The sequence below is a fragment of the Nicotiana tomentosiformis genome, chromosome 1, assembly GCF_000390325.3.
Source record: "Nicotiana tomentosiformis chromosome 1, ASM39032v3, whole genome shotgun sequence".
NCBI lineage: Eukaryota > Viridiplantae > Streptophyta > Magnoliopsida > Solanales > Solanaceae > Nicotiana > Nicotiana tomentosiformis.
In genome coordinates this window covers 37,865,510-37,891,609 of record NC_090812.1, presented here as the reverse complement: position 1 = coordinate 37,891,609, position 26,100 = coordinate 37,865,510, and the positions used below count along the sequence as shown (strand labels likewise).

Here is a 26,100-nt window from a genome sequence, read left to right as displayed (position 1 = left end):
GGGCCTTTTCATGTAAGAGACACATATTGTTTTAACATTTATAATATAAATACTGATTAACATTTTGCTCATAGTTTTTTAATTACAAAGCGATCACTTTTGAGGTTATACCATTTATTTTTCATGGACATCACAACTTTTTATATTATCTTTGATATAACACTTCACCATGGAGGAAGAGCATAGTAAAATAGACACGCGTACTTGCTCCGGTATTGTACATACTCGAAACCAAAATACAACCACAAGAGCATCAACAATTCAAGATGTTGATGTAACGGATGTGAAGCATCAACAATTCAGGAAGTTGATATAATAGATGCCGATTGATGGTTACTTTTTTCCAACAAACTTGTAATATAAGACCATAAAATATTTTTGTGAAAAAGAAAACTCAAATATAAGAGCATCAAATTTGAAATACTAACCTTGATCAGACTCGGCGTACATGCGGCAAAAAATAGTAACAAAAAAAACTTGTAATATAAGGCCATAAAATGTTTTAAAGAAAAACACAAATATAAGAGCATAAAATTTAAAATACTAACCTTGGTTCAGAGTCTGTGTATGCGGCAAAAAAGAGTAACAAAGACTAGTGTGTAAATTGTAAACCAACTAATAGAGATAATTTAGAGAGAGAAAATAGTAAGAAAAAGGCTGATAATAACTTAGAAAAGAATTAGAATGGTGGTACCCATGAATATGGGATGATAAGAAAGAAGTGAAGTAACATTTTTGGGAGAAAGACGAGGAAGAGAGCAATGGCAATAAAGGAAATTTAGGACGTGACTTTTCAGGTTTTGGTGTAGAGCACATAAATTGAAAAAATTGAAGGAAAAATAAGAAAATGTAGGAAAAAAGATAAATTCAGATAGATTTTGATATGTGGGGCATATTGCTTTTGCTTTCAATTATTATATTAGGATAAATAATTTTTTTTTATTATGTATAAACTCCACTCACATAAAAATGCAAATACAAGATAGTAACCTATGCTACTCTGCTTTACCACCATTAACAATGGAGTTAATGAAATAAAAATCTTTTTATGTCCTCCAATCATATTAGGTACTCTTCTACTGATTCTAATTAGTTGAATCTGCACATTACCGACTGAGTTCTGTTAAATTTTAATGTATGTCATCAGAAGAGTGTAGTGCATGACTCCGCCTACACGTGTTTGAAATTTTCCAGAAATTTATTACTCATAGAGGAAGAAGGAATCGAATTCCAAAACCAGGAAGGAAGCAAAAACAGCAGATAGAACAAGTTCCAAGAATGGTGGTTCGAAAATTCGCCGTTAGTCACAACGACTCCACCTTCGACATCGACTACGACACTGACGATGGCTTCGAAGTCCTCTTCCTCCTCCTCTCATTCTCATTTCTTCAAATTCATCTTAACCTTTTCATTTACAAACCTTTTTCTCTTCTCTCTTCCTTTTTTTCCAGGTCCTCAAATACCAGCTCTTCTCTCTCACTTCTGTTCCTCCCGATCAACAAAAGGTATAAATTTGTGATGACTTGTAATGTCCACATATTTTGCATTTGCTTGTGAATTTTAGCGTTGATTTTATGTGAGATTGGAACTTCGAGAAGAAATGGGAAGGTTCCGGTGATCTGATTGTATTCTACGATCGTGATCTCGTGTTATGTGTTTGTTTGTGTTTTGGTGTATTTTAGTGTTCGAGTTGCTAAAAACTGAAAATGATGAGAAGATATTGGGAGGAGATACTGATAAGATCTTTATTGGATAATTCTGATCTCTAGTCAATTATGACTGTGATCTCTAAAATTTGAATCTTAAAGAGAAGCGTTTCAGCGAACTGTGTTAATGCAATGTGTGTGGTTCTGTATTTGCCTGTGAATTTCGAAGAGAGATGATAGATTGTATCATATGACCCTGATCTCGAGTAAATCTCTTGATAAGCTTGATAAAAATTGAATTGAAGAGATGTTTTGTTATGCATGTGTCCATATGATATGTAATTGCATGAACATGCTAGCGAATTTGAGTATTCGATTTGTTAAAATTGAAATGATTGTGAACTTGAGCATGTTAAAATTGAAATGATGAGAAGATATTGGGAAGAGATGATCAAATTGTATCCGACGAGTCAGATCTCGCTTCAATATCGGATAAGCTCCGGTTGGTATCACTTGATGGAGATGCAGAAGAAATATCAGCTCAGGAGAAAGAAAAGTCAGAAATAGCGATGTCAGATGAAGAGTTGGCTCGGATTCTTCAGGTTCTGCATTGAATTTTTTGGTTTATGTTGTCAAACATTTGTGTTATTTGATGTCAGATGTTTTTTTTCGATCTGCCAATGTGATTGCAATATAAGTAGTTTTGAGCTATGTGCTTCACTTTGAATAAATATAACAAAAATGAATGTAATGATGGTAGTGGGATTCTAAAGGAAAGCAAGAGATGTAAAGGTGGAGCTATAATTAGCTAGAGCATTTTGAAGTCGGAAGTAATTTCTAATTATCAATATATGTTCTGATCATATACCATAAAACACTATGTATCATGTTATGATGTTAACACTTATTTATTATCATGTGATTGTGCATCTAGGCAGAAGAAGAAGCTCTTATGATGCAGCAGTTTGTTGCTAGTGAAAATAAGGAGCAAGTTGAACAGCGGATACGGCCATATGTTAATCAAGTTCTAATGGTATCTCTTGTTGGGTCTGGATTTCTTTTGATCCATCTTAACTTGTGTTGCATAGTTGTTTCTCCCTTTTTAGTAGATGGAGTATGAGATGGTTTTCTTTAGGTATTCTAATTTAGAAGCCTAAAAAATGTGATGCTTTTCCATAAATAATATATTTTTTAAAAGAATTTGAATATACCATAAATACTAACTACTCTATGCACTTTTTTGATGTTTCAAGAATTCAAATGTTCTGCGATTCAACTTTGGTATGCTTCTTGATGCCTTTTTGCAATACCAACTTTGCGCACAAAATCCTATAATCAATTTGTTATTATTTTTTTTCTCTGAATAGGAAGTGTGTAAATTATGCCATATCCTTAATCTCACTTTTCTCTTAATTCTGTGCATGGAGTGGGATGGATAGAGTAATTCATCATTGACTTTTAGGCTGGAAAAGTGGAATGCAGTAGAAGTTGTGGATTGGTTTTGTTTCCCTAGTCTTAGGATAACTTATGCTCAAATTATGAAATAATTTAAAACTAGTTTCCCTTGATAGATAATAAATGTCTCTCCTCATGTTGTAGTATGAAGATCCGCATCGGCAAGAGATGGCTCGAAAGACGGTTCCTGTGGACAAGCTTGAGGAGAAAGCATTGATTTCTTTGGGAAGGGTTGGAACTATCATCTTGCAATTTATTTTTGTGCAGTAATTGTGTTCAATGAGTATAATATTTAACTTTGAAAAAATTAACTTATGAGGTGTGTTGTTTGGTTGGAAACAGATTGAGATGTTGACAATGTATTCATCATGTAATAAGATTTACTGCCCTTTCTTTCAGTTAAAAAAACATTCTCAAGAGTGGCAATCATAGATGTTACTATCTCTTCTGGTGTTTAAGAGAGAAATTTTGTAAGAAATCAATGTTGCTTGATCTGTTGTCTCTGACAACCATTGATGAACTGATTCATGTGCATCTTTTAGTAGGTTGCCTTCTTTTCTTTTCTTCTTTCCTTTTTCCTGAAAGAAAATTAAGTTAACGTTGGCTGTGAGTTTTTACTTGAAACTGAGTTTTGTTACTGACAAGAAGATGATTGTCAATTCAGTTTGAATATGTTATTATGGGCCTCAGACCAGATATAGCTTGTTCTCAAATAATTAGATTTATTTTTGAAATGAAATATAAATAAAAAAGATGTAGTAACAAGAAGAACATGTTTTATTCATACAAATTTTAAACCAATTCAGAATCTACGATACTTCTTACTTGGCATAGCTTGTCACATGGGTAATGAGTGTGAGCTTAGTTTCAGTCTAAGTATGAGATTTTGTAGGTTGACATCTGCCAGAATTTCTGACATCTGTACTATATCTGCTTAGGAGGGAAACTTGAGACCATCAAAAATTGAACAAGATAATGCTTTCCTATTACAACTGCTATTCTGGTTTAAACAATCATTCAGGTAATTTCTTGACTTTGCCGTTAATTCAGATTTTCATCACTAAGGAATGAATAAATTTTCATTTCATTCTACTTCTGTGCAATGGCGTTGTTGTGTGTATCTATATGCTGAAAATGCAGTACAAGAACTAATATGAGTTAGTACATCATGGGCTCTAAGTCATCTAAATCTTATGTTTTAATCGAAGTATTCTTCCAACACTTCTGATCTGGTTGTGGATTTTCTTCTATTCCTTTAGTTTTCCCCGAAGACCAAGCCTACAATGAGCCTCTAACCGGGACCTTGACTTCACTATTCATAGTGAAACAAATGATTTCACCTCATCTGAAAAGCTTAATTATTTAAGAGGAAAGACATTTGGATATTTCTTATAATATCTTCTCTCCGTTGCTTGAGCTTGAGTACTTAGCTGGCGGAGGACCAATACCCTATCTATGGTTGCAGTCATTGAAGTCATGTCTCCTTGGTGGCTGTGTTGAACCTACTTCACCCAATAACTAAATTATACTGTCCGTAAACACTTGACAGTAAATATTTTTCACCTGATGGCCTCAGAGCTTTGGTCTAGTGGTTAGAGCGCAACCCTGTTGCAGACAAAAGCCTAGTATTTAATTGGAGAAGGGTAGATGGAAAGGCCCAAGAGTTTCGAAACTTGCGCCACTGGTCCTCGGCGATTTCTCGGTTATCCAAAGAATAAATATTGTCACTTGATTTAAGAGACTTTCTTTCCTTGCCAACATTGCTTTTTGAGAAATCAGCTATTAAACCCGACTTTATTATTTTAAATTTAACCAATTTGATGAATTACTCCTAAAGGTTGACATTAAGCTAGTGCTGACTCACCTCAAACTAGTGCTAGTTGATGAGAGTTACTTCGGCATTGGAAGATCGGGGAGAGAGTAACTCTGATCCGTGCCCGTATCGGATACCTGCACCCGAGTCCGAGCAACTTAGTCGTTGTCTACTCTCTCCCCGCCTAATCAATGAATTGCTTTTATAAAATGGCTTTGATACGGAGCAGCTGTATGTTGCTTTTTAAAAAATAAGAATCAGCCAATTAATTATGCATCAGTCCCAAACTAATTGTGGTCAATTATATGAATTCTTTTATCAATTTCGCTCTATTCAAGCCCATTTCGTTTCAATACTAAATACTATCTTTTAGGGTAAATTTGGGGTTCATTTTTTTTTTTTTAAAGAATGGAATTTTGGTGTTATGTAAGACAAGAGGTTCTCTAAATCTCACATTTATCCTTACATGGACATAGAAGTCTCTAACCCTGACAAACAATGCACTAATGTAAGTGTAACAACAACTAAACTGAGCTTGCAACTCGTTGCTGTTGGCTTTATGTACCCTTTGCTATGTTGTGTTCTACTCTTAGCTAAGTTTGCATTGATTGCAAGAGCTCATAAGCCTTTCCAGATTATTTCCTCCACATGATTTTTGGTTATCTTGTACCCTTTTATAACCTTAAATTGTCATAGTACTGCACCTACGTGTTAGTGCACATGGAGGTTTATGTAGGATCTGATCAGACCATCTCAGGCGAGCTTTCGTTTTATCCTCTATGTGTGTCGTGTACTACTTGCACCTTTTGCCGGACGTGATCATTTTTTATTTTGTCCAAATGACTGCACATCGATTTAGCATCCACTTTTTAATGACTTCATCTTGAGGATATGTTGGGCCTTTAAGGCCCAATGTTTACCCCGCAAATGACACTAATCTCATTTTATTTTTCATTGTCATTGTAGGTGGGTAAATGCGCCTCCTTGTGATAGTTGTGGCAATGAAACCAGAAGTCAAGGCATGGGAGTTGCAAATTCTTCTGAAACACAATATGGTGCTTCTCGAGTTGAACTTTATCGGTATGTCTGGAAAAGATATTTCTTCTACATTCTATCTGGTGTTAGATAGGCTCTTAGGAAGATTATCCCTCATTTCTCTCGGTTTCTAGTAACTAGTTGGTAGTTCTAAAAAGAAAAGTATATTTTTGTAACAAGCTAATTAATATCAGTGAGTTTCTTCCAGGAATCCTTATCAACTTTTACTAAAATCGTGGTCTTTTGATAAGTTATTGCTCAAAGTGTATTTCCCGTGATATAGTATAGTCTCTCAGAGTTCTATGCTGGTTTTCTCGGTTGAAATCTTTTGAGACCATTGCTAGCTCTATACGACTAAAGGGGTAAATGTAAGATTCCAATGCCTATTCCAGTGATATAGTAATGCTCTTCGCTTACAGTTGACAACCCAAATGATGCCTCGATTGAACGAAACTCACATGTGAGGATCTCTTGGAGCTCTGCTTTGCTATTCTGACACCTCTTTAAGCATTAGAATTTTCTCTCTGGAGGGATATAGGCTTCCCTCTTCTCTTTGATTAACCGGAAAATAGCAAAGTTGTCTTATAACATTTATCTCTGATGTTCGCAGCTGCAATTCATGTTCAAATATCACCCGTTTCCCAAGATACACTGACCCATTGAAGGTACTAGATACATCTGCCACTGGAAGAATTCTTATCACAAATTCTGACTGACATTTATGCAGCTTCTGGAGACGAGAAAGGGGCGGTGCGGGGAGTGGGTCAACTGCTTCACGCTCTATTGTAGGGCTTTTGGTTATGATTCTCGTTTGGTAAGTCTCTTCTCCAAGAAAACATATTTGATGTCAAACATGTTTAGATGCTCGCCATTGTGCTCTACTTCACTGCATGTTGGATTCAATTTTCATCAATATTATGTAATTGTTCAGTTCTTAGTTATGTCTTGGAAGCATAGTGACTGGTGAATTACTCATTATACATAAGATTAAAATTAGGAAATTGACAAATATGCAAATAAAAATATTGAAGAACCTGCAGCAACAAAGTGTCATTTTAAAATGATGATAAGAAGACCAAACTTCTATAAAATGAAGAAATATTAACAAATAGCTGGATAAAAGGCGACTAAATTTGGAACATATGTTATTTGTGTGAAGAGCTTTAGAGAAGCCTAGAGCTCCTTCCACCCAGAATACTGATTCTCTAAAACAGAATTCACAAAAGACTTGCATCATATCTTGTCACCAACTTCCTCAGAAAATACCGCCAGCACTTTTTGGTTTTTAATCTTTTTGTGTTGGTATAAGAAGCTTTACAAAATACAAAGAGATACTTAACTCGAGAACCAGATAGGAGTGCTATCTCTATTCTTTATATCCGCCTGGGTGGATTTAATCTTTTTCCTTTTTCTGTTCAGAAATCCAAATTAGCAGTAGATAATTAAAAGATGTATTCAGTTTTACCAGTGGGAAAGAAAAACAAATAAAATGGGTAACAAACTCCCTTAAAATGCTAGAAGAGGCGTGCAAGGAGGGACTACCCTCGACTATGGCTGTCCAACGGGACGGGACCAAATAAACGGGACGGGACGATATTTAACTGGGACGGGACGATATTTAGCCGGGACGGTGGCGAGATGGGCCTAAACGGGACGAAACGGTAGGCCCATCCCATCCCGCTAACAAACGGGATGGGACGGGACGGTTCGCGGGCCTTAAAGTGGGCCTTTTTTTATAAAAAAAATTAATTATTTAAGCATTAAGTTTGGCGACGGCTAGTTTTTTGACAATGACTAAGTTTTTAAAGTTTGCAACGGCTAGTTATTTAATAAACTTAAAACTTAATAAATTATAAAGAAACTAAGTAAAGAATTATAAAATATTTTAAAAAAAGTCTTGTAATGAAATATTTTAGTAATTATAATAGAGTTGTAATATATTTAATATAATTTCAAGCCATTAAGTAACTAAGTAAGAATGTAAGACAATTTATAAAAAAAATTCAAGGCTTAGAGCCTTTTATTTTATTAATAGAACTTTCAAATTTCACATACAAATATAATTCTTTTGAAGAGCACCTAATCTACGCAGCCACCTTCTAGGAAGGGTTCTGTTTGAACTAGGCCTCTTGTAGCCAATTACAAATCATCATACTAATATTTGTAAGCTCTTATATAGCTTCGTTATAACTTATCTATAATTTCTCTTGGACATTATTCTGGAATTGGCAATGTTGATTGATGTTCCTTGAGTTCCATGCCGTCATCGCTCCCAGTGCTAAGTATCTCATTGTATTCCTCTTCTTCCCTAGTGGTTAATTTTTCAAAACCAAGATTTTTTCTTTCTGAATTAATCCAATCTCTGAATAATACGAAAATCTCTAGGCTGTCCTCCACTAATGAATGTCTATGATCTCCGATTTGAAATCTTGCCGCGCTAAAAGCGCTCTACGATTTCAAAAAAAAAAAATTAAATAGCACGCGGGACAGGACGGGATAAACGGGACGAAATGGGCAGCCCGTCCCACCCCGTGTACCATTTAATATGGGATAAACGAGACGGGACGGGACGGGACGGCCCGTCCCGTTGGACAGCCTTACTCTGGACACTGGCCTAAAGCGGAAACGTTGAAGATATCTACTTGCCTGAAATACACTGCATTTTGCTTCAGATTCAATTGCACTCTTCATTGTTGCTTTTAGCAAGAAACCATATTTCATGGCCACATGATTGCAGTCTTCTCTTATGGTGCTTTTCTTTATTGTTTTTACTTAGGTAAAAATTATGTGCTACAGTGCTAAAAGTTAATTTCTGATGGTTTCAAGGAACCTCTGACAGCCATCCAATTTGTCAAGTTTATTGACTTAATCAGGGATATCTCTAGGAGCCCATATTACTGTAAAATTTGAGAGCCCCAAAAAAAAGTCTTGTAAGGGAATCAGCTGTTTTTACAGAATAACATTTGACTTAACTACTCCTATTGTTTAACTTTCCAGATTTTGGACTTCACTGATCATGTCTGGACAGAGTGCTTTTCACCATCTCTGGGAAGGTAATATCTTTTTCAATGGGCTAGCTCTATAAATTTATTACAATGATCCAGAACATGAAGTGATGGGGCCAAATCGTGCAGATGGATGCATCTTGATCCTTGTGAAGGAATATATGACAATCCTCTTTTATATGAGAAGGGGTATTTTCTCTTTGCCAATTTTACTCTTGGTAGATGTGATTTCTTATTGTAACTAATGTAGCAATCACATAATTCATGACGTGATCTTGGTTGTATTAATATAAAATTTGCTCCGGAAGCTGACTGGTGGACTATTGTACCCCGTCATAGTATCATATATAGTGACATGCCTGCAAAATGTAGGAATTTGCAGGCATGTAAAATCTGTTGCAACTGTAACGGTCAGGAAGTGATGGAAGATTTAAAAGAAGCATGTTTTGAAATTGTGAAAGTGTGTCTAACTTATTGACAACAGAACCAAACCTCAATTTAGCAATGGTAATTTTCAGTATACCTTTGCATATATTTAAGTACTATCTTTTTATTGTGGCTAGCACTCCACATGTTCACGAAATATTTAGGAGAACAAATTCGCACTGGTACTATGATCCCACTGTGTCTATTGTTGCCATTATATGATACACTATTTTTGTACCTGCCTTCTTAATTTTGGTGTTTCAACCTTTTCCTACCTGCCTTCTTATTTTTAGTGTTTCGACCTTTCTCTGAAGATGGAAAAAGAATTTGAACTATGTGATTGCTATTGCAAAAGATGGTGTGCATGACGTCACTAAGCGTTACACCAGGAAGTGGCCTGAGGTACTGTTAGTTGAATGTCCCTTTATTGATCCTTCTATGAGTCGTGAGTTTCTGCAAGTGAGATAAATGTTCTTTTATCATGAAGGTTCTTTCTCGGCGAAACATCACTTCAGAGACTGCTCTCTCAGCTGTTCTTTCTGATATAACTAAAGAACTGCGGAAAACATTATGTGCTGAAGTGATTTCAGCACTGGAAGATCGGAACAGAACCGAAATGGATGTCATTGAGCGAGAATTGTATTCTAAAGATGATGCTGCAGTCTCATTACCTGGAAGACTGAGTGGAGATAAGGAGTGGCGCATAGCAAGATCGGAATTTGTCTCTGATGAAAAGAACTCTCTAAGCTCTTCATCTTGTCCAGTTCGCAGATGCATAGATGACCATGTTACAAAGATCTACAGTGCCTTTTCCCCTGTTCTTACAAAGTTAATAGAGTACTCGCCCTCTAAAACAACAGCTATTCAAGTTCTTGAGATTTTCAGAAAGATATTGGTTGATCTAAAGAGTTCCCCTTTCCGAACCAGGAGAACCTCTGTGAAATCAGTTTCAAGTAGTTCTGGTGAAATTTTCAGTAAGACGTTGGCATCTTTCGGCCAGTTACTTGATGCTCTTTCTTTGAAGAGTGAGTTAGGTTCAAATGGGAGTATTGATATACGTTTAGCTTCTGATCCTGTTAAAACTTCTGTTGCTCTGCCTGTCGTGTTCCACGCAGTGGATGATGTGATTTACAATATTGGACAATGTGCTAGACTAGATAGCAGGTCCCTCGCTTGGCCACTGCTTAAGTTGAACAGATTATGTTCTGGTCTAGTCCTTGCTAGCGGGGAGGAGCTTCCTTTTGGAATTGTGAGTAACATTGGTTTGTATAATAAAAACTGTTACTTTCAAGAAATTTTAGTCATGTGGAAGAGAAGTTCCTGATATAGTTATGTTGGCGAAGAATCTTAATTCTCTTGTTCGAAATACATCAGGCTACATGTGCATTTGATGGAACACGGATGTCAAAGTGGGAAGAACCAAATGGTGCAGCAGGTAAGCTTAAGCAACATGTAACTGTAGCATAGCATCATTGTTTCTCATCTATGTCAACTGCATAAGGGTATATCTCCAGTTCTTTTCGATGTGTTACTTCTTTATGTTCAGCAGTAAATAGGTCTGCTATGATGGTGAATATCGCATAGTATAGTTTGTAACTTTGCTTTAATAACTTGAATTTAGGACGTCCTTTCTCTAGTTTTTAAGTTTACATCTGTAAGGATCATGGGTTGTGATGTATGCGGTAAGCACACGTCATGGGTTTGAACCCTGCCTCATACAAAAAGCCTGGTATTTAAGTGTAGTTCGGCAGAGGGACGGCCCACTATCTGATTGTAGCAAACCTATTGTAGTATGTGAAAGAAAGAAAAGTAGACAAAACAAAATAAAGAAAAATAAAAAAGAGATGAACTTATGATGTAAGCGCTTACATCGGCATTCTTATGATGTATGCTCTTACATCGGCATTCGTATGATGTAAGCGCTTACCTCTGCAGGGCATTCAAATGCTTATAAAAGGGGTATGCATTGTCATTTGCAAATCATCCATCAACTTCTTCTTTCTCTTTTCAATTAATAAAGAGTTATTCTTTGTGTGGCCATGGAGTAGGCAAAATTGCCGAATCACGTAAATCTTGTCTTGTCTTTTGTAATTTATTTCTTCTCTCTTTCAAATATTTTTCCCTTCTATTAGCCTGACACGTTTTCCAGCAACTGGTATCAGAGCACAGACAGTGTAATTCTGGTAGAAAAGTATGGTACTGATGCAGGTACTATTTACGAGAATAGTGCGACACTATTGATCATCGTTACTATTCACATGCACTATTCACATAAATATTTTTTGTGAAAAATGACATCGGAAAAAGGGAAGGTTAGTTCAATGGCAAAGATTTTGGATTCTGAAAAATGCAAATAGAGGATTATTTGTACCCAAAAAAATTACACTAGACTATGGCCAAAGCGGATTGGGATCTATTAGATCGCCAAGCTCTTGGTATGATTCGTTTGACGCTAACACGAAATGTGGCGTTTAACATCATTAACGAGAAGACCACTGCAGGCCTGACGAAGGCGTTATCAAATATGTACGAGAAGCCATCTGCTTCAAATAAAGTCTATTTGATGCGTCGATTGTTCAACTTAAAGATGACAGAAGATGGATCTGTTACGGATCATATCAATGAGTTTAATGTAATATTAACTCAGTTGAGTTCTGTTAATTTAACATTCGATGACGAAGTCAGGGCATTGATTCTACTATCATCTCTATCGGAGAGTTGGTCTGCAACAGTAACTGCAGTTAGCAGTTTATCGGGAAGTACCAAACTCAAATTGGATGATATTAGAGACTTGGTTCTAAGCGAAGATATTCGCCGGAGAGAATCAAGTGATTCCCCAGGATTTGCTTTGAATACCGAAAGCAGGGGGAGAAACAGCCAAAGAGGACAAGTCACGGTCGTGACAGATCAAAGTCAGGGAGAAGAGGGCAATTCAAAAATCGCAAAGACATTATGTGTTGGAATTGCGATAAAAAGGGCCACTACAGTAATCAGTGTAGAGAGCCAAAGAAGAAGAAGAACGATCAATACAAGGATGATAATTCAGCAAATGCAATTGTTGAACAAGTCGATGATGCACTAATTTGTTGTGCAGATAGTGCAGTCGAATCTTGGATTCTCGACTCAGGTACATCCTTTCACTCTACATAATGCAAAAAATTATTGCATAATTATATTGTTGGAAAATTTGGGAAAGTTTATCTAGCAGACGGCGAACCTCTGGACATTATCGGGAAAGGTGAAGTTCATATAAAGACTTCACAAAGCACGCTATGGAAATTGCAAAATGTCTGACATGTTCCTGGCCTCAAGAAAAATCTGATATCTATGGGTCAGATTGACAGTGAAGGATATACAACATTCGGTAACGGATCGTGGAAGATAACCAAAGGAAATTTGGTTGTGGCACGAGGTTTCAAGAAGGGAACACTGTATGCAACTGCAATACAGATAGATACTATAGCAACAGTTGATCATGGTCGTGATACAATATTGTGGCACCGGAGGCTCGGACATATGAGTGAGAAGGGAATGAAGTTGTTGGCATCCAAAGAAAAGTTGCCAAACCTAAAGCATGTTGAATTAGGTTTGTGCGAAGATTGCATTTACGGGAAACAAAAGAGAGTTAGTTTCTCAAAGGTGGGAAGGACGCCAAAGAAAGAGAAGCTGGAACTAGTGCATACAGATGTGTGGAGACCAGCACCTGTAACTTCTCTAGGAGGCTCACGCTATTATGTCACCTTCATTGATGATTCCACAAGAAAGGTATGGGTTTTTTTTCTGAAAAATAAATTTGATGTGTTTGTTACCTTTAAAAGATGGAAAGCTGAAGTTGAAAATTAGACAAGTCTAAAGTTAAAGTGTCTGAAGTCTGACAATGGAGGAGAGTATGGTAGTCAAAGAGTTTAAAGCATTCTGCCCTGAGAATGGGATCAGAATGATCAAGACAGTTCCTGGAACACCAGAACAAAATGGTGTTGCTGAGAGGATGAACAGAACCCTGAATGAACGAGCTAGAAGTATGAGAATACATTCTGGATTGCCGAAGTATTTTTAGGTTGAGGCTATTAATACAGCAGCTTACCTCATAAACAGGGGACCCTCTGTACCGCTGGATTTTGAAATTCCTGAGGAGGTATGGACAGGAAAGGAGGTAACTCTCTCACATCTCTGAAATTTTTTTGTTGTGTTGCTTATGTGCATGTAATCTCTAATGATAGAGATAAGCTTGATCCTATAAATGTTTCTTTATTGGCTATGGTGATGATAATTTTGGTTATCGATTTCGGGATGATCAAAATAGAAAGATCCTAAGACACAAGAATGTCACATTTAATGAAAATGTGATGTACAAAGACAAGCTTGAATTAGAACCAACCACCACAAGTAGACAGACATCTGAAACAGTTGAGTTAGAAGAAATCTCAGAAAATGAAGTGGCTAGAGAGACTATAACTGAATCTGAAATTGAAGATGCCGAATCTGGATCAGAATCAGAACCAGAACCAGAGATAGAATCACATAGAGAATCAGATCTAGAGTCAGGACTTGAATCAAATTCGGGATCAGTTAATCTTGAACCTACATTAAGGAGATCTAAAAGAGTCACGAATGCTTCAGATAGGTTAATTCTCTCTCTCCACTATGTACTTTTGACTGATGCTGGAGAATCAGAGCATTTTGTTGAAGCAATGCAGGTGATAAGCTCTGATAAGTAGAAGCTAGCCATGAAAGTAGAGATGAATTCTCTTCAAAAGAATAAAACATGTATACTTACAGAGTTATCAAAAGAAAAGAAGGCATTGCAAAACAAGTGGGTGTACAGGGTCAAGGAAGAGCATGATGGTAAGATGAGATACAAAGCACAATTAGTAGTAAAAGGCTTTCAGCAGAAAAAAGGGATTGACTACACCGAGATCTTCTCTCCTGTAGTCAAATTAACTACTATCAGGTTAGTGCTAAGTATCGTAGCTGCAGAAAATTTGCATTTGGAGCAGCTAGATATTAAAACTGCTTTCTTGCATGGTGACCTTGAAGAAGACATCTACATGAATCAACTTGAAGGTTTTCAAGTTTCTGGTAAATAAAACCTTGTGTGTAAGTTGTAGAAGAGTTTGTATGGTTTGAAACAAGCACCCCGACAATGGTACAAGAAATTTGATGGATTCATGCATAATAATGGTTTCACACGATGTGAGATGGACCATTGCTGTTATATCAAAAATTTTGATAAATCCTATATCATTTTACTGATGTACGTTGATGATATGCTAATTGCAGGATCTAGCATAAATGAGATCAACAGGGTTAAGCAACAACTGGCAGAGGAGTTTGAAATGAAAGACTTAGGACCAGCTAAGCAAATGCTTGGGATGAGGATTAGCAGAAACAGGTCTGAAGGAACCTTAAAATTATCTCAAGAAAAGTACATACAGAAGGTACTAAGCAGGTTCGGTCTTCATGATGCAAAGACCAGAAGCACTCCACTCGGAAGCCATCTTAATATGTCGAAAGACCAATCATCTAAGACAGATGAAGAAAGGAAGTACATGTCCAAAGTTCCATATGCTTCAGCAGTAGGAAGTTTGATGTATGCTATGGTTTGCACTAGACCTGACATAGCCCATTCAGTTAGAGTTGTCAGTAGATACATGTCAAATCCAGGAAAGGAGCATTGGGAAAGTGTAAAATGGATATTGCGATATCTCAAAGGCACCTCAGGTATGGCACTTTGTTTTAAAAGGAGCAATATTATCATACAAGATTTTGCTGATGTAAATTTAGGCGGCGATCTGGATAGTCGAAAAAGTACCACAGGCTACGTGTTCACCTTGGGTGGTACTGCTGTTAGCTAGATGTCTAAACTTCAAAAAAGTGTTGCTCTATCTACCACTGAAGCAAAGTGGCAATCTCAGAAGCTGGAAAAGAGATGATTTGGCTCAAGAATTTTCTTAAAGAGCTAGGTAAAGAGCAGGACAATTGTGAGCTTTTCAGCGATAGCTAGAGTGCAATTCATCTTGCCAAGAATCCAGTGTTTCATGCAAGATCGAAGCATATCCAGTTGAGGTATCATCATATCTGAGAGTTGATAAGTGAAGAAACTCTTTCCCTACAGAAGATACCAGGATCAAAGAACCCGTCAGACATGTTGACCAAAGTTGTCGGTGTTGACAAACTGAGGTTGTGCACTGCCTCAGTTAGCCTTCAAAACTAATAGCATGAAAGCGCCACCAGAGAATAGCAAATCTTTTTTTAATTTCTTTCTTGATGTAACATAGGCTTGAGGGAGAGATTGATAGTAGCAAACCTGTTGTTGTATGTGAAAGAAAGAAAAATAAAAAAGAGATGAACTTATGATGTAAGCGCTTACATCGGCATTCTTATGATGTATGCGCTTACATCGGCATTCCTACGATGTAAGCGCTTACCTCGGCAAGGCATTCAAATGCTTATAAAAGGGGTATGCATTTTCATTTACAAATCATCCCTCAACTTCTTCTTTCTCTTTTCAATTAATAAAGTGTTATTCTTTGTGTGGCCGTGGAGTAGGCAAAATTGCCGAACCACGTAAATCTTGTCTTGTCTTGTGCAATTTATTGCTTTTCTCTTTCAAATATTTTTCCTTTCTATTAGCCTGACATGTTTCCCAACACTATCCACCAAGATTTAAACCGTGCACCACTGATCCTCGGGGATTTCTTGGTTATTGAAAAAAAAAGGAAAGATCCAAGTCTTCATACCTTAGGAAGCCCCGAAAATCGAAGGACATCATTTTAACAACTTAGGGTGAAGAGGTCCCTAAACAAGAGGAAAGAAAATCATAAAAGCATGTAACTCATGGATGGAGTTATTGTGAAGTTTATAGCTAAAGAGCAAGGAGAAATTAATATAATAACTTTGATGTATTGGTGCCTGCTGATATTGGTCACCTAAACCCTGGGGTTTGTGTTTTTCTTCTTCCCCAAATGTTTCTTAACATAACAAGCAGCTCGTATTGCAACACAATCTTTATGCATCTCCTTCTGGTTGCAGTAAGTCCTTATTTCCTTTACGAAGCCCAATATTTCCGAAGGCCAAAGAGATCACTGTTATCTCAATGATGTTCAGGTAGATAATTAAAAGTCATATTTAAGCCCATGGTTTGGGCCCAACGGCCAAAGAGATCACTGTTATCTAAATGGTGTAGATGTAGATAATTAAATGTCGTATATTGACCACCAGACATTACTGTACTAAATTCTTTGATATCTTCTTGATTCTGATGGATGTTTTCTACTTGGTGGTGAAAACCGTATCCACATCTCGATGCACTAACCCTGGGGCATTTATAACTGAAAGAGATGAAATGAATCAGCCTTTAGTATATTCAACACAAATAATTTAAAGGGTGAATGAGTTACTAGCTTCTCATTACAGGTTAATGCAAAATTTATTATTAAGCAATTGTTGCTAGTTGAGAATATGAAAGAGGAAAAAGATGGAAAACATATCTAATTACTGAATTGCTTTGTGGTATCTCTTGTTTCTTGATGTTCATAAACAAGTGAAGGCACCAAAAAGATCAGATTTCCCTCTCTGGAGAATATTGCACTTAGGACGTCATCAAGATGACAATGACTCGTACAATCGTTGCAATAGTCACTCCTGAGATGAAAAGATGATTTATCTGCAGTTTAGAGTAATGGAGAGGAAATCAGGCTGTTTAAGCAATTTAACCTGCACTATATCTCAACTTTCAATTCATGGAGTGAGGGCAGCAAGGTTTTAGGTATAACAAAATGAGAAAAACACAACGGCACTTGGAATTTCGTGATACAACTATAGTCACCAAACTGTCCTCGCCTTCAGTTTGAAGATGTTGTATGGAGGAAGGTGCCTCTTCAGGTATCGCGATAGAATCACTACACTATCATCGCCAATTATACCAAATTCTTAATTTAAGACCCTTTGCACACGGTACTACTTCCCTATCGGTCACCTAGGAGTATTTAGCCTTGCAAAGTGGTCCTTGCTGATTCACACGGGATTTCATGTGCCCCATGCTACTCGGGTTAGAGCATAAGCTGGTGATGCTTTTGGCTACTGGATTTTCGCCATCTAGGGTGCAGCATTTGGGCTGCTTCGCCTAGCAGTGCGACGCTTCAAGTCAAGGAATTAAAAGAGAGGAATTTATTTTGGAGGGAAAAGATAAACAAATACACATTGATTTTTAAGGGATAAACACATGCTTTTGCATATACATTTTCATTTATCCTTCTTCTTTATGGTTGTTTTTCTATCTGATATTTACTTGTATTCTGCCTTATAGGTTGTTGGATCATATATCAAGTAGCTGGTAACCGGATGTTTGAGCTTGTGGCATATGAGTTAATGTCTGCTAATAATGCTCCAGAGAGAGATCCAAAAGACTGGTATGGCATATTGGCTTCAAAGTGTAGTTCTGAATATATCTTTTCTATCCAGCCAGCAACTTCACATGTATCACTGTGTATGATAACATAGTAATGGCTGGTTTACTATCGCTTCTGTATATGATTATGTGGTTTGTTTATTTCTCCTCTTTAATTCCCTGTTCTCATATATAATTTCAACTAATAGAACTGGTTTCTGAATAGTTGCCAATTTGTTATAGCTTTGGTGACATTTAAGTGATCATTAGAAAGTTGGCCATTTTAGAAAAGTTTGATCAACTTTTGGAAGTAATGCAATAGAAAACGTTACTATCATTGTGTATAGACTGATGGACTCATTAAATACTTTAGGGTGGTAGAAGGAAGTGAAAACGGAGGTTCCAGCTGGCATCTCTTGGATAAACAAACTTCCCAGATGTTCGACAAACGTTTCCAAAGAAAAACATTTACAGTTACTTCACCAGGCTATTTGGCAAATGCATTCAGGTAAAGCTATATCAGAGTCTCTCAACAGATCACTTCTTCGTGATAGGACAGTTTCTGATCACTGTTAGTTATGGCAGGCTAAGGTTTCTAGCAGTTCGAGATGCGAATGCAAATTCAAGGTTTCAGATTGGCAGCATTGACCTCTATGCAAGCAGCAATTGATGTCCCTAAACCATAACACTCCTTCCCCTTTCTCTGGCTTAGGCTTCAATTCGAAGCTTCACCAGTTGACACATTTCTATGTGCCCCATTTAATTATATAGTAATGATCAGGAGCGTCGTTCTTAAAAGAGGGCAAGTAAGATTTAATTTTTAATAATTTCTTTCATTGGCCTATTGACTGATAACTGATTCAGGACCTGTATTGTTTGGATTGATTTGTAAACTTTTAAAATCAATTTCTAGCGATGTTGGATGCTAATGTGAAAGCAACGTTTGATGAGTATGCCACAAAAATCATTACAAACGTATTTGCATGACCATGATCATTATTACATACGTAGACCGACAAAAAAACATAACCATCGTCACTAGCGATGATAGAATACCTAGGAAAAAGTAGATCAGCCCTAAATCATTAATTAAGGACATTTTGGAAATGAGAGTTTTGAATCAGGTATTGCAGCAAGGATTGACAGGAAGAGTAAGAAGATCATATACTTATATAATACTATGAAGCATATGATAGACATAGAGAATGAGAAACTCCTTAGTTGCATTTAAAGTGAAAAGAGATGTAGAAAACACATAGTTGCGTCATTCTCACTTTTAACACCTTCATATTAAGGCGCAATCATAAAGTTATTACACTCTATATATATATATATATATATATATATATCTTGAGTATTTGACTTACATATTTCCAAATAAATAGTTGCAATGTAATTTGATATCCTCCACTAAGATCACTTTATGCAATAAAACACAAATTATGAGCTGCAAAAATAAAATAAAATTGTGTACTAAAATGCTTTTTTTTCCTCACGAAAAGGTCAAATTATGTAATAGATTATAGATAGTGAAGTTATTAAGAGTTTCAACGCTTTTGGAATATGGTTAATTGAAATACAACTAACCGTTGAAGATTATATTTAAAATTATCGGGGTTAATAGCATATTTTTATTTCAAAGTTTTAGCAAGAAACCCAAAAGAAAATTGTCGTGGAAACTTGCAATGACCAATCAAAAAAATATATATTTGTCATTGAAAGTTTTCAAGGAGAAAAAACAGCCTAAAAGCCCATAAGCGCTGCACGCCCAAGTCCGTTGCCCCACAGTCAGACGCAGCGCAGAAACACTTTTCTCTCCTTTAGCGTACAAGTGCCGTCAACCATGTCTGCCGAATCTGCTTCTGCAATTCCCAAAGGCCAAGTATGATTTAACTCTTCTAATTAGAGATTATCGGTTTCTGCACCAATTTTCTGTTTTTTATTAGTACTTGTTGCTTATAACAAAATTTAAATGGTTGGAGTTGTGGGTGATGAACAGGTTGATTTGTTGGACTTCATTGACTGGTCTGGGGTTGAATGCCTTAACCAAAACAGCAGCCACTCTATCTCCAATGCCCTCAAACAGGTAAAAAAAGAAACAAATTATTCCCTGTGGAAATTAGGGCTTATTATCCTACTTTTGCTTTAATATCTTAAGTCGGGGAATTTAACATTGAGTTGTGAATTTCGGATACTGCAATATACAGATTTTCTGAATCCTAATCTATTTGTAATTATTAAACTTGTTAAAGTAACAACTTCTTAATCCAAACGAGCAGTCACCTAACAAAACTCATAGGAAAAGCAACTGACTGAACTGAGCACTAAATACTCCAGCAATAAGACTTTAGGATGGATCTCTTGGAGATCTGTGCCGTTGGCTGTCGTTACCCAGAAGAAAGGTCTGTATCCAAAAGGAAAACAAAAGATAAAAGACTTTAGGATGTACAAACTACAAAGGATTTAATCTGTTCTTGAATTGCTCAAGTCCATGAAGTTAATTGGTTGAAGGAATTCTAGCTAAGGAAAGAAAACAAGTGAGTTAGAGCGCTAACATTCTAGTTACTTGGGGAAAAGGACATAGAAAAGTAATAGTAGGAGAATTTGAAGGAATAGAGATGAATTTTGTACAATTGAAAAGTAGTCTTTTATCCCTTATCTCCATTTGATGTACCCATGAAGCTCCTCTTTGTATAGAAGATTGTGTTGTTTGTAGAGAATCATATTTTTATGTAGGACTCTACTTTTTTGGTATACCTCTTGTATGTGGATTTTACGCCCAGAATTTGTCAATAAAATTTATTACCTTATCAAAAATAAAAGGGGACATAGAAGGGAATAGAAGGTAAGGACACAAAATTAACATTCCTATAAGTAAATACAATTGTATAGCTGGCGCAACATATTTTTATAGTTCCTCTTGGATGTATTTGTTTTTCGAATTGTATAATGATGGATAAATCTAAAATTAACACGCCCAGCATGTGATTTGTACACCCTTTGTTCCTAAATCCTTTTTTTGGGTAACTGAGAAATCTGTTGTCTTCAGCTTTAAAACTTGGTAGATAATGGGTCTGGCTTATCCTTTTTCCAGTGATCTTCTCTGTTCAATTGTACATTTATACTTGTCAAAAGATTAATATCAGAAGTTGGATTCACTGTACTTATGTATATCATGATGCATAGGCTTTTGCTTCTTTAATCTTGTAGTCTGTTAGGTTTGGTATGTACAGATGGCTGACACATGGAAGGGTCAGGGATGGTTAATTCTTATTTTTTAACTGGCCTAAAGTCAATTGAGAGGGTTTGCAACTGAATTTATTTATTGAACATAGTGGCAAGCATTAATCTTTTAACATATTTTGTCAAGGGTCTTCTTTAGTGGTCATGGTCACTTGATTCCTGCTTTGTAAGGAATAGCGCTGTGATAGAAGTTCTTTAATTAGAGGATGAGTCAATTTGATATATCCTAAGAGCAAGGAAGAACGAGATATAGCTTCTTTTGCTCTTAAATGATGACCAACCTCTTAGTCCTATTACCATAATGAAATTTGTTACTACCCTTCTATCTGTGACACAATGGCTATTCAACAATTGGGGATTCTTTTCCAATTGTAAGCCCCAATGTCAGTTCGTTTATTTTAAAGTCATCCACTTCTGCTTTCCATAATGGTGTTGACTTTATTTGAATGTAAATCAGGGTTACAGAGAAGATGAGGGCTTGAACCTAGAGAGTGATGCAGATGAGCAGCTATTGATTTACATACCTTTTAATCAAGTTATCAAACTGCATTCTTTTGTTATCAAAGGACCTGAGGAAGAAGGTAGTTAATAGATTTGTAATGTCTCTTTCTACCCCCAGTGATCTTTTGCAAGGTGTACAGATTCTTGGTGTTATTTCATGCAGTTTCTGCTATCTTGTTGGTTTCTGAGAGTGAATTGAGTGTTTTTTGAGCTTCTTCAATACCTTTCTTCATTGCTGCGAAGAAGAAAAATCACTGCACAAACCTTCAAATTTAATCCCCAAGTTTATGTGATTTAGCCAACAGTTGTTTTTTTAATTTTCTTTCTGATTAGTAAAAGTAGTTCTCTTTGGTGGATGAAATGTTAATCCCATGACCTGTGATGATTTCAGTAAAACATTTATGGAAGAATTACGCTAGTACACTTGTTGTCTAAGATATATGAATTCTTGAGCTGGCTTTCTCTAAATCACGGATTAGTAGATAGATGATGCAAGAGCATATATTGTACCAACTGGTTAACGGGCACACCATTGTGTCTGCATAACAAAATTTTGTTGAAACTTAATCAAAATTATGCATAAAGCGGTCTTATAAAAACATATCATAAAGCGAGAGAAACTGAGGGGCAAAAGGGATAATGAGGATAACTACCAAGTTGGCACAGTGACATTTTAAACCTTTTTCTATTCTTCTTAATGGGGTAGTTAGAGGAGCAATTTAGGATGAAATTGTCACAGGCTTCATAGGCATTAGGTGAAAGAAATGTGTCAAACATGTATACAGTTGAGAGAGGTGGATTATCTGTTGCATTTTGGGTATCATAAAGCAATGCCATGATTACGGTGCCGTTTTTTTTTTTTTGTTAAATCTTGTCTTCTTAATCTTTCCTGGTAGACTTGTTCTGCTTGATGTCTTCACTTTGTTGTCACACATGCCATTTGTCTCATTAAAGGTCCTAAAACTGTGAAGCTGTTTTCTAACAAGGAGCACATGGGATTTAGGTAATTTTTTGAGCTTTCATTACTTTTAATGACCTTTTCTGGACTGATTATTCTGTGGGAAATTTTTCCAAATCTGCTATGTATATTTGCTAATTTGGGTGGACGTCTCTGCAGTAATGTCAGTGATTACCCTCCGAGTGATACAGCAGTTTTATCTGAAGATAATCTCAAGGTAAGGAAATGTTGATACATGAATTATGGTTCTTGGCTGTGTTAACTTAATGATGTTTTGCTTGTATAATTCTCAAGTTTCCCTGGATATTCATTCTTCAAAACTCTCGTTCTTTTGCCAGGGAAAACCAGTTATCTTGAAGTATGTTAAATTTCAAAATGTTCGCAGGTATGCAAATATCTGCTGGTCTTCATACTTTTACAATAGTAGTGTGTAAGATGGGAATTAATCTTTTCTATTGCTATTGGACCAGTGTGACCATTTTTATTGAGGACAATCAATCTGATTCTGAACTTACAAGAGTTCAAAAAATTGTCCTGTATGGAACAACGTAAGTTTCTTATGCCCTCATTCCCTTCACACGATATCCTATCATTTTTCCTTCTTTTTATTGCCTTCGTTCTGATTTGCTTCTTTTTAGTATTACCAATTTCTTTATTTCTAGTCAATATCTACTTTTTCAGTTCTCTCTTTTAGGTGTTCCATGTTTACATCTCGAACAGTTTAAACATTAAACTTGGAAAAGCATGAGACCATGCGATGGTGTCAGATGACCTGACTGCTTACTCGATGTGCTTTGATACTGACACTTCCTTTTGTTGTCCCTCATAACATAATCACGGGTGCTTCCATTGGCTCTTGAAGTATCAGGGGCCAACAACCATGTAAACATGCTCTCCTTAAGTTAATGCTACCAAAAAACTGATAGACTAAAGTGCAGAGACCGCTTGCCCAGCAGCGGTGGGTGCCACCAAAAAAACCGTTCAACAAAGTTTTCTTTTATTACTTCTTATCAGGCTTGACCAAAATTGTTTGGAGAAATGTTAAAAAGATCAAAGTGCTTTACAAATGGAGCCTATAGAGGTGCACGTGCATGTTTATGATATTGTCTCCTTTAATAGTTTATGTATCACTCAAATATACCTGAATAATCAATAATCTATTTCTTATGTTAGAAAAATTTTATGCTTTCTGCTGTCAAAGCCCATTTTACTCCACCTAGACATTGCAGAGGAAAAGACATTTAGATCCTATGGTTTCACTAGTTGTAACCCTAAATAACACATGATACCCCAACTTGTGCGGATGATTGGAAAGATTTTGGGGATTCCTCTGATGTAGATCCTCTTTCATACTGGTTCACCCTTTTTGTTAGCTTAATTTATTTACTTATCAATAAAAAATTTGGACCCTCATATTTCTAAACTAAAATTGTCTTTAACCTCAAAAAATGTGTACACTTTTACAATCTTGGCAAAAGATTAGCCGTCCTTTACCTTCTCTTAAAACTGGATGTCAGATTCTACGGTATATATCCTCTTCGTCGTTTCTTCTATCCTCAATCCTATCGCAAACAAAATCATTCTTTTGCACACATAGGTATTAATAAGAGAGGAAAACTACAGAAGCTAAAGTAGTGTTTCTTTCTCCTGCAGGGTGGAGACGACTGATATGAAAGGTTTAAAGAAGATTGAGGACCATTGACCAGACTGATCAAAGAAGATTGAAGACCGCTGAACCTGCAAAAAAAAACATTTTAGTCGTTCAGTATGATTTTAAGATTTTTTTTCTTGACTTTTGTACTTTGTAAACAGAGGTAATTAGAAACCTGATCTGGATATACCAAATGTCAGGGTGAGTTATCCGCTACTATATTCAATGCACATGTTACTGCCATTATTTGGATCTTAGCTTCTCATCGTTACCAAGTTAGTATAAGAGGTAAACTCTAAGCTACTCAGATGGTTCTGGAATGTGATGGTAAATACCTTTCTTTGTCCTTTGGCCTGTTAGCCCTCAGTGAATTGTCTGATTTTAGTAAGTAGGAAACATTCTAAACATGCTGAAGCCTTTTCTAAAAACACTTGTGTGTGTGTTGGTTCTATTGATTTTGTTGAATCACACGTGTGTGTGTGGTTCTAAGTGAGCTGTCAATGCTACTTATAAACTTGCTACTAGCGTATATTTCTGTTTAATTTGATGTATCAGAGCTTCTGGAATAGAATGATTTTGTTGAACAAGGTTGTAAGTTGTAATAAACTTATGAATATAGCGTCTGAACACTTGGGTGGTCTCTTTTGATCCTTGCACTGTTAGACTGGCTGTTGGTGTGAAGGGTATATAGTTAATGTCACGACCCAATTTCACCTATAGGTTGTGATGGTGTCCAACACTACAGCTAGGCAAGCCAATTAATATGTCAAACATACATTGGTTAAACTTTTATTCCAAGAAAATAAAATATCAATTTCTACCAATGTGTGTGCCAAGACCCGGTGTCACAAGTGCATGAGCATCTAGTAGATTATACAAAACTCCAAATACTGTCTGAAATAAAATAGACAGAATATAAATATCAGAAGAGACATTGGTAGCTGCAGAACGGCTCAGAAAGGCAGCTCGCCACTATGCCTCGGGATGACGTGGGTATGTGATGATAGGTCCTCCACTAGTACCTGTCTCAGATACTGCACAAAAAGTGCAGCAAGTGTAGTATGAGTACGTAAACAACGTGTACCCAGTAAGTATCAAGCCTAATCTCAAAGTGGTAGAGACGAGATGGTCGACTTTGACACTCACTATGGGTCAATAATAATTGAAATAAAATTAGGATATTCAAATCAGCATGATTTACAGAATTTACAAATAATTTATTTAATCAGCGAAAATAATCAAATTCCTTCAAATGTAACAATTCTCAATATATTAATTAAATTCCTTCAACTCAAATAATTTCCAATTTATCAATTAAATCTCATTTACAGGAGTAACAATTAATTCCTTAATAAGCAAGAATAATAATTTATTAAATTTTAAGGATTTTTCAATTTATTAATTAGCTTGACAAGCTAAAATAATTTATTAAAGTATCGTGTAATTATTATTATTAAGCACGATTTCTGACGAGGATGTACGACCCGATCCAGAGTGTCGTGTACACTGCCGAGGGACGTGCGGCGCGATCCATAGATGCATCTATCCTGCCGAGGCGTTCGGCCCGCTCCACAAGAAAGGAGGACATTTTCTCATGTGCCTCCGGAAGGAGAGTATATTAATTATGAGATGAATTTGGGAGGAGAACAATTTCTTTTAACAATTAATTGATTTAAACAGACAATAAAGCCTATGAGATTTCTATCATTTAATATCTTTATCTAACAATTCGCAATATATTCATATAGATATCAATTAATATAAATAAATCAAAGAATACAATTTACACAAGTAAGGCATGCTTTGAGTCCTAAACTACCCGGACTTTAGCATTAATAGTAGCTACGCACGGACTCTCGTCACCTCGTGCGTACGTAGCCCCCCACAATTAGCAATAATTATTTAATTTTAATCACTTATGAGGTAATTTCCCCCTCACAAGATTAGACAAGAGACTTACCTCGTCTTGCTCTAATTT

The 26,100-nt window shown here is 36.3% G+C and overlaps 2 protein-coding genes across 3 annotated transcripts; both read left to right on the top strand.

Moving 5' to 3' along the window:
* The first annotated feature begins 961 nt into the window (after nt 1–961).
* Nucleotides 962–18,685, top strand: LOC104109282 (peptide-N(4)-(N-acetyl-beta-glucosaminyl)asparagine amidase). Of its 2 annotated transcripts, XM_070181431.1 has the most exons (18): nt 962–1,068; nt 1,195–1,356; nt 1,452–1,505; nt 2,081–2,248; nt 2,581–2,679; nt 3,246–3,332; nt 4,040–4,122; nt 5,881–5,994; nt 6,560–6,614; nt 6,677–6,763; nt 8,947–9,002; nt 9,084–9,143; nt 9,695–9,782; nt 9,868–10,629; nt 10,755–10,815; nt 17,689–17,791; nt 18,143–18,277; nt 18,355–18,685. In XM_070181431.1, the coding sequence occupies exons 2-18, from the start codon at nt 1,279–1,281 to the stop codon at nt 18,437–18,439; spliced, it is 2,175 nt and encodes a 724-aa protein (XP_070037532.1). In that variant the 5' UTR covers nt 962–1,068; nt 1,195–1,278; the 3' UTR covers nt 18,440–18,685. The 2 variants fall into 2 exon arrangements, with proteins under 2 accessions (XP_070037532.1, XP_070037534.1); XM_070181433.1 differs by lacking the exons at nt 962–1,068; nt 2,081–2,248 and having other exon boundaries at nt 1,094–1,356.
* Nucleotides 18,686–19,494: 809 nt separating this feature from the next.
* Nucleotides 19,495–24,365, top strand: LOC104113272 (PITH domain-containing protein At3g04780). Its single transcript, XM_009623388.4, has 8 exons — nt 19,495–19,651; nt 19,769–19,855; nt 21,470–21,593; nt 22,468–22,516; nt 22,631–22,688; nt 22,810–22,856; nt 22,942–23,019; nt 24,125–24,365. The coding sequence occupies exons 1-8, from the start codon at nt 19,613–19,615 to the stop codon at nt 24,171–24,173; spliced, it is 531 nt and encodes a 176-aa protein (XP_009621683.1). The 5' UTR covers nt 19,495–19,612; the 3' UTR covers nt 24,174–24,365.
* The last annotated feature ends 1,735 nt before the right edge of the window (nt 24,366–26,100 follow it).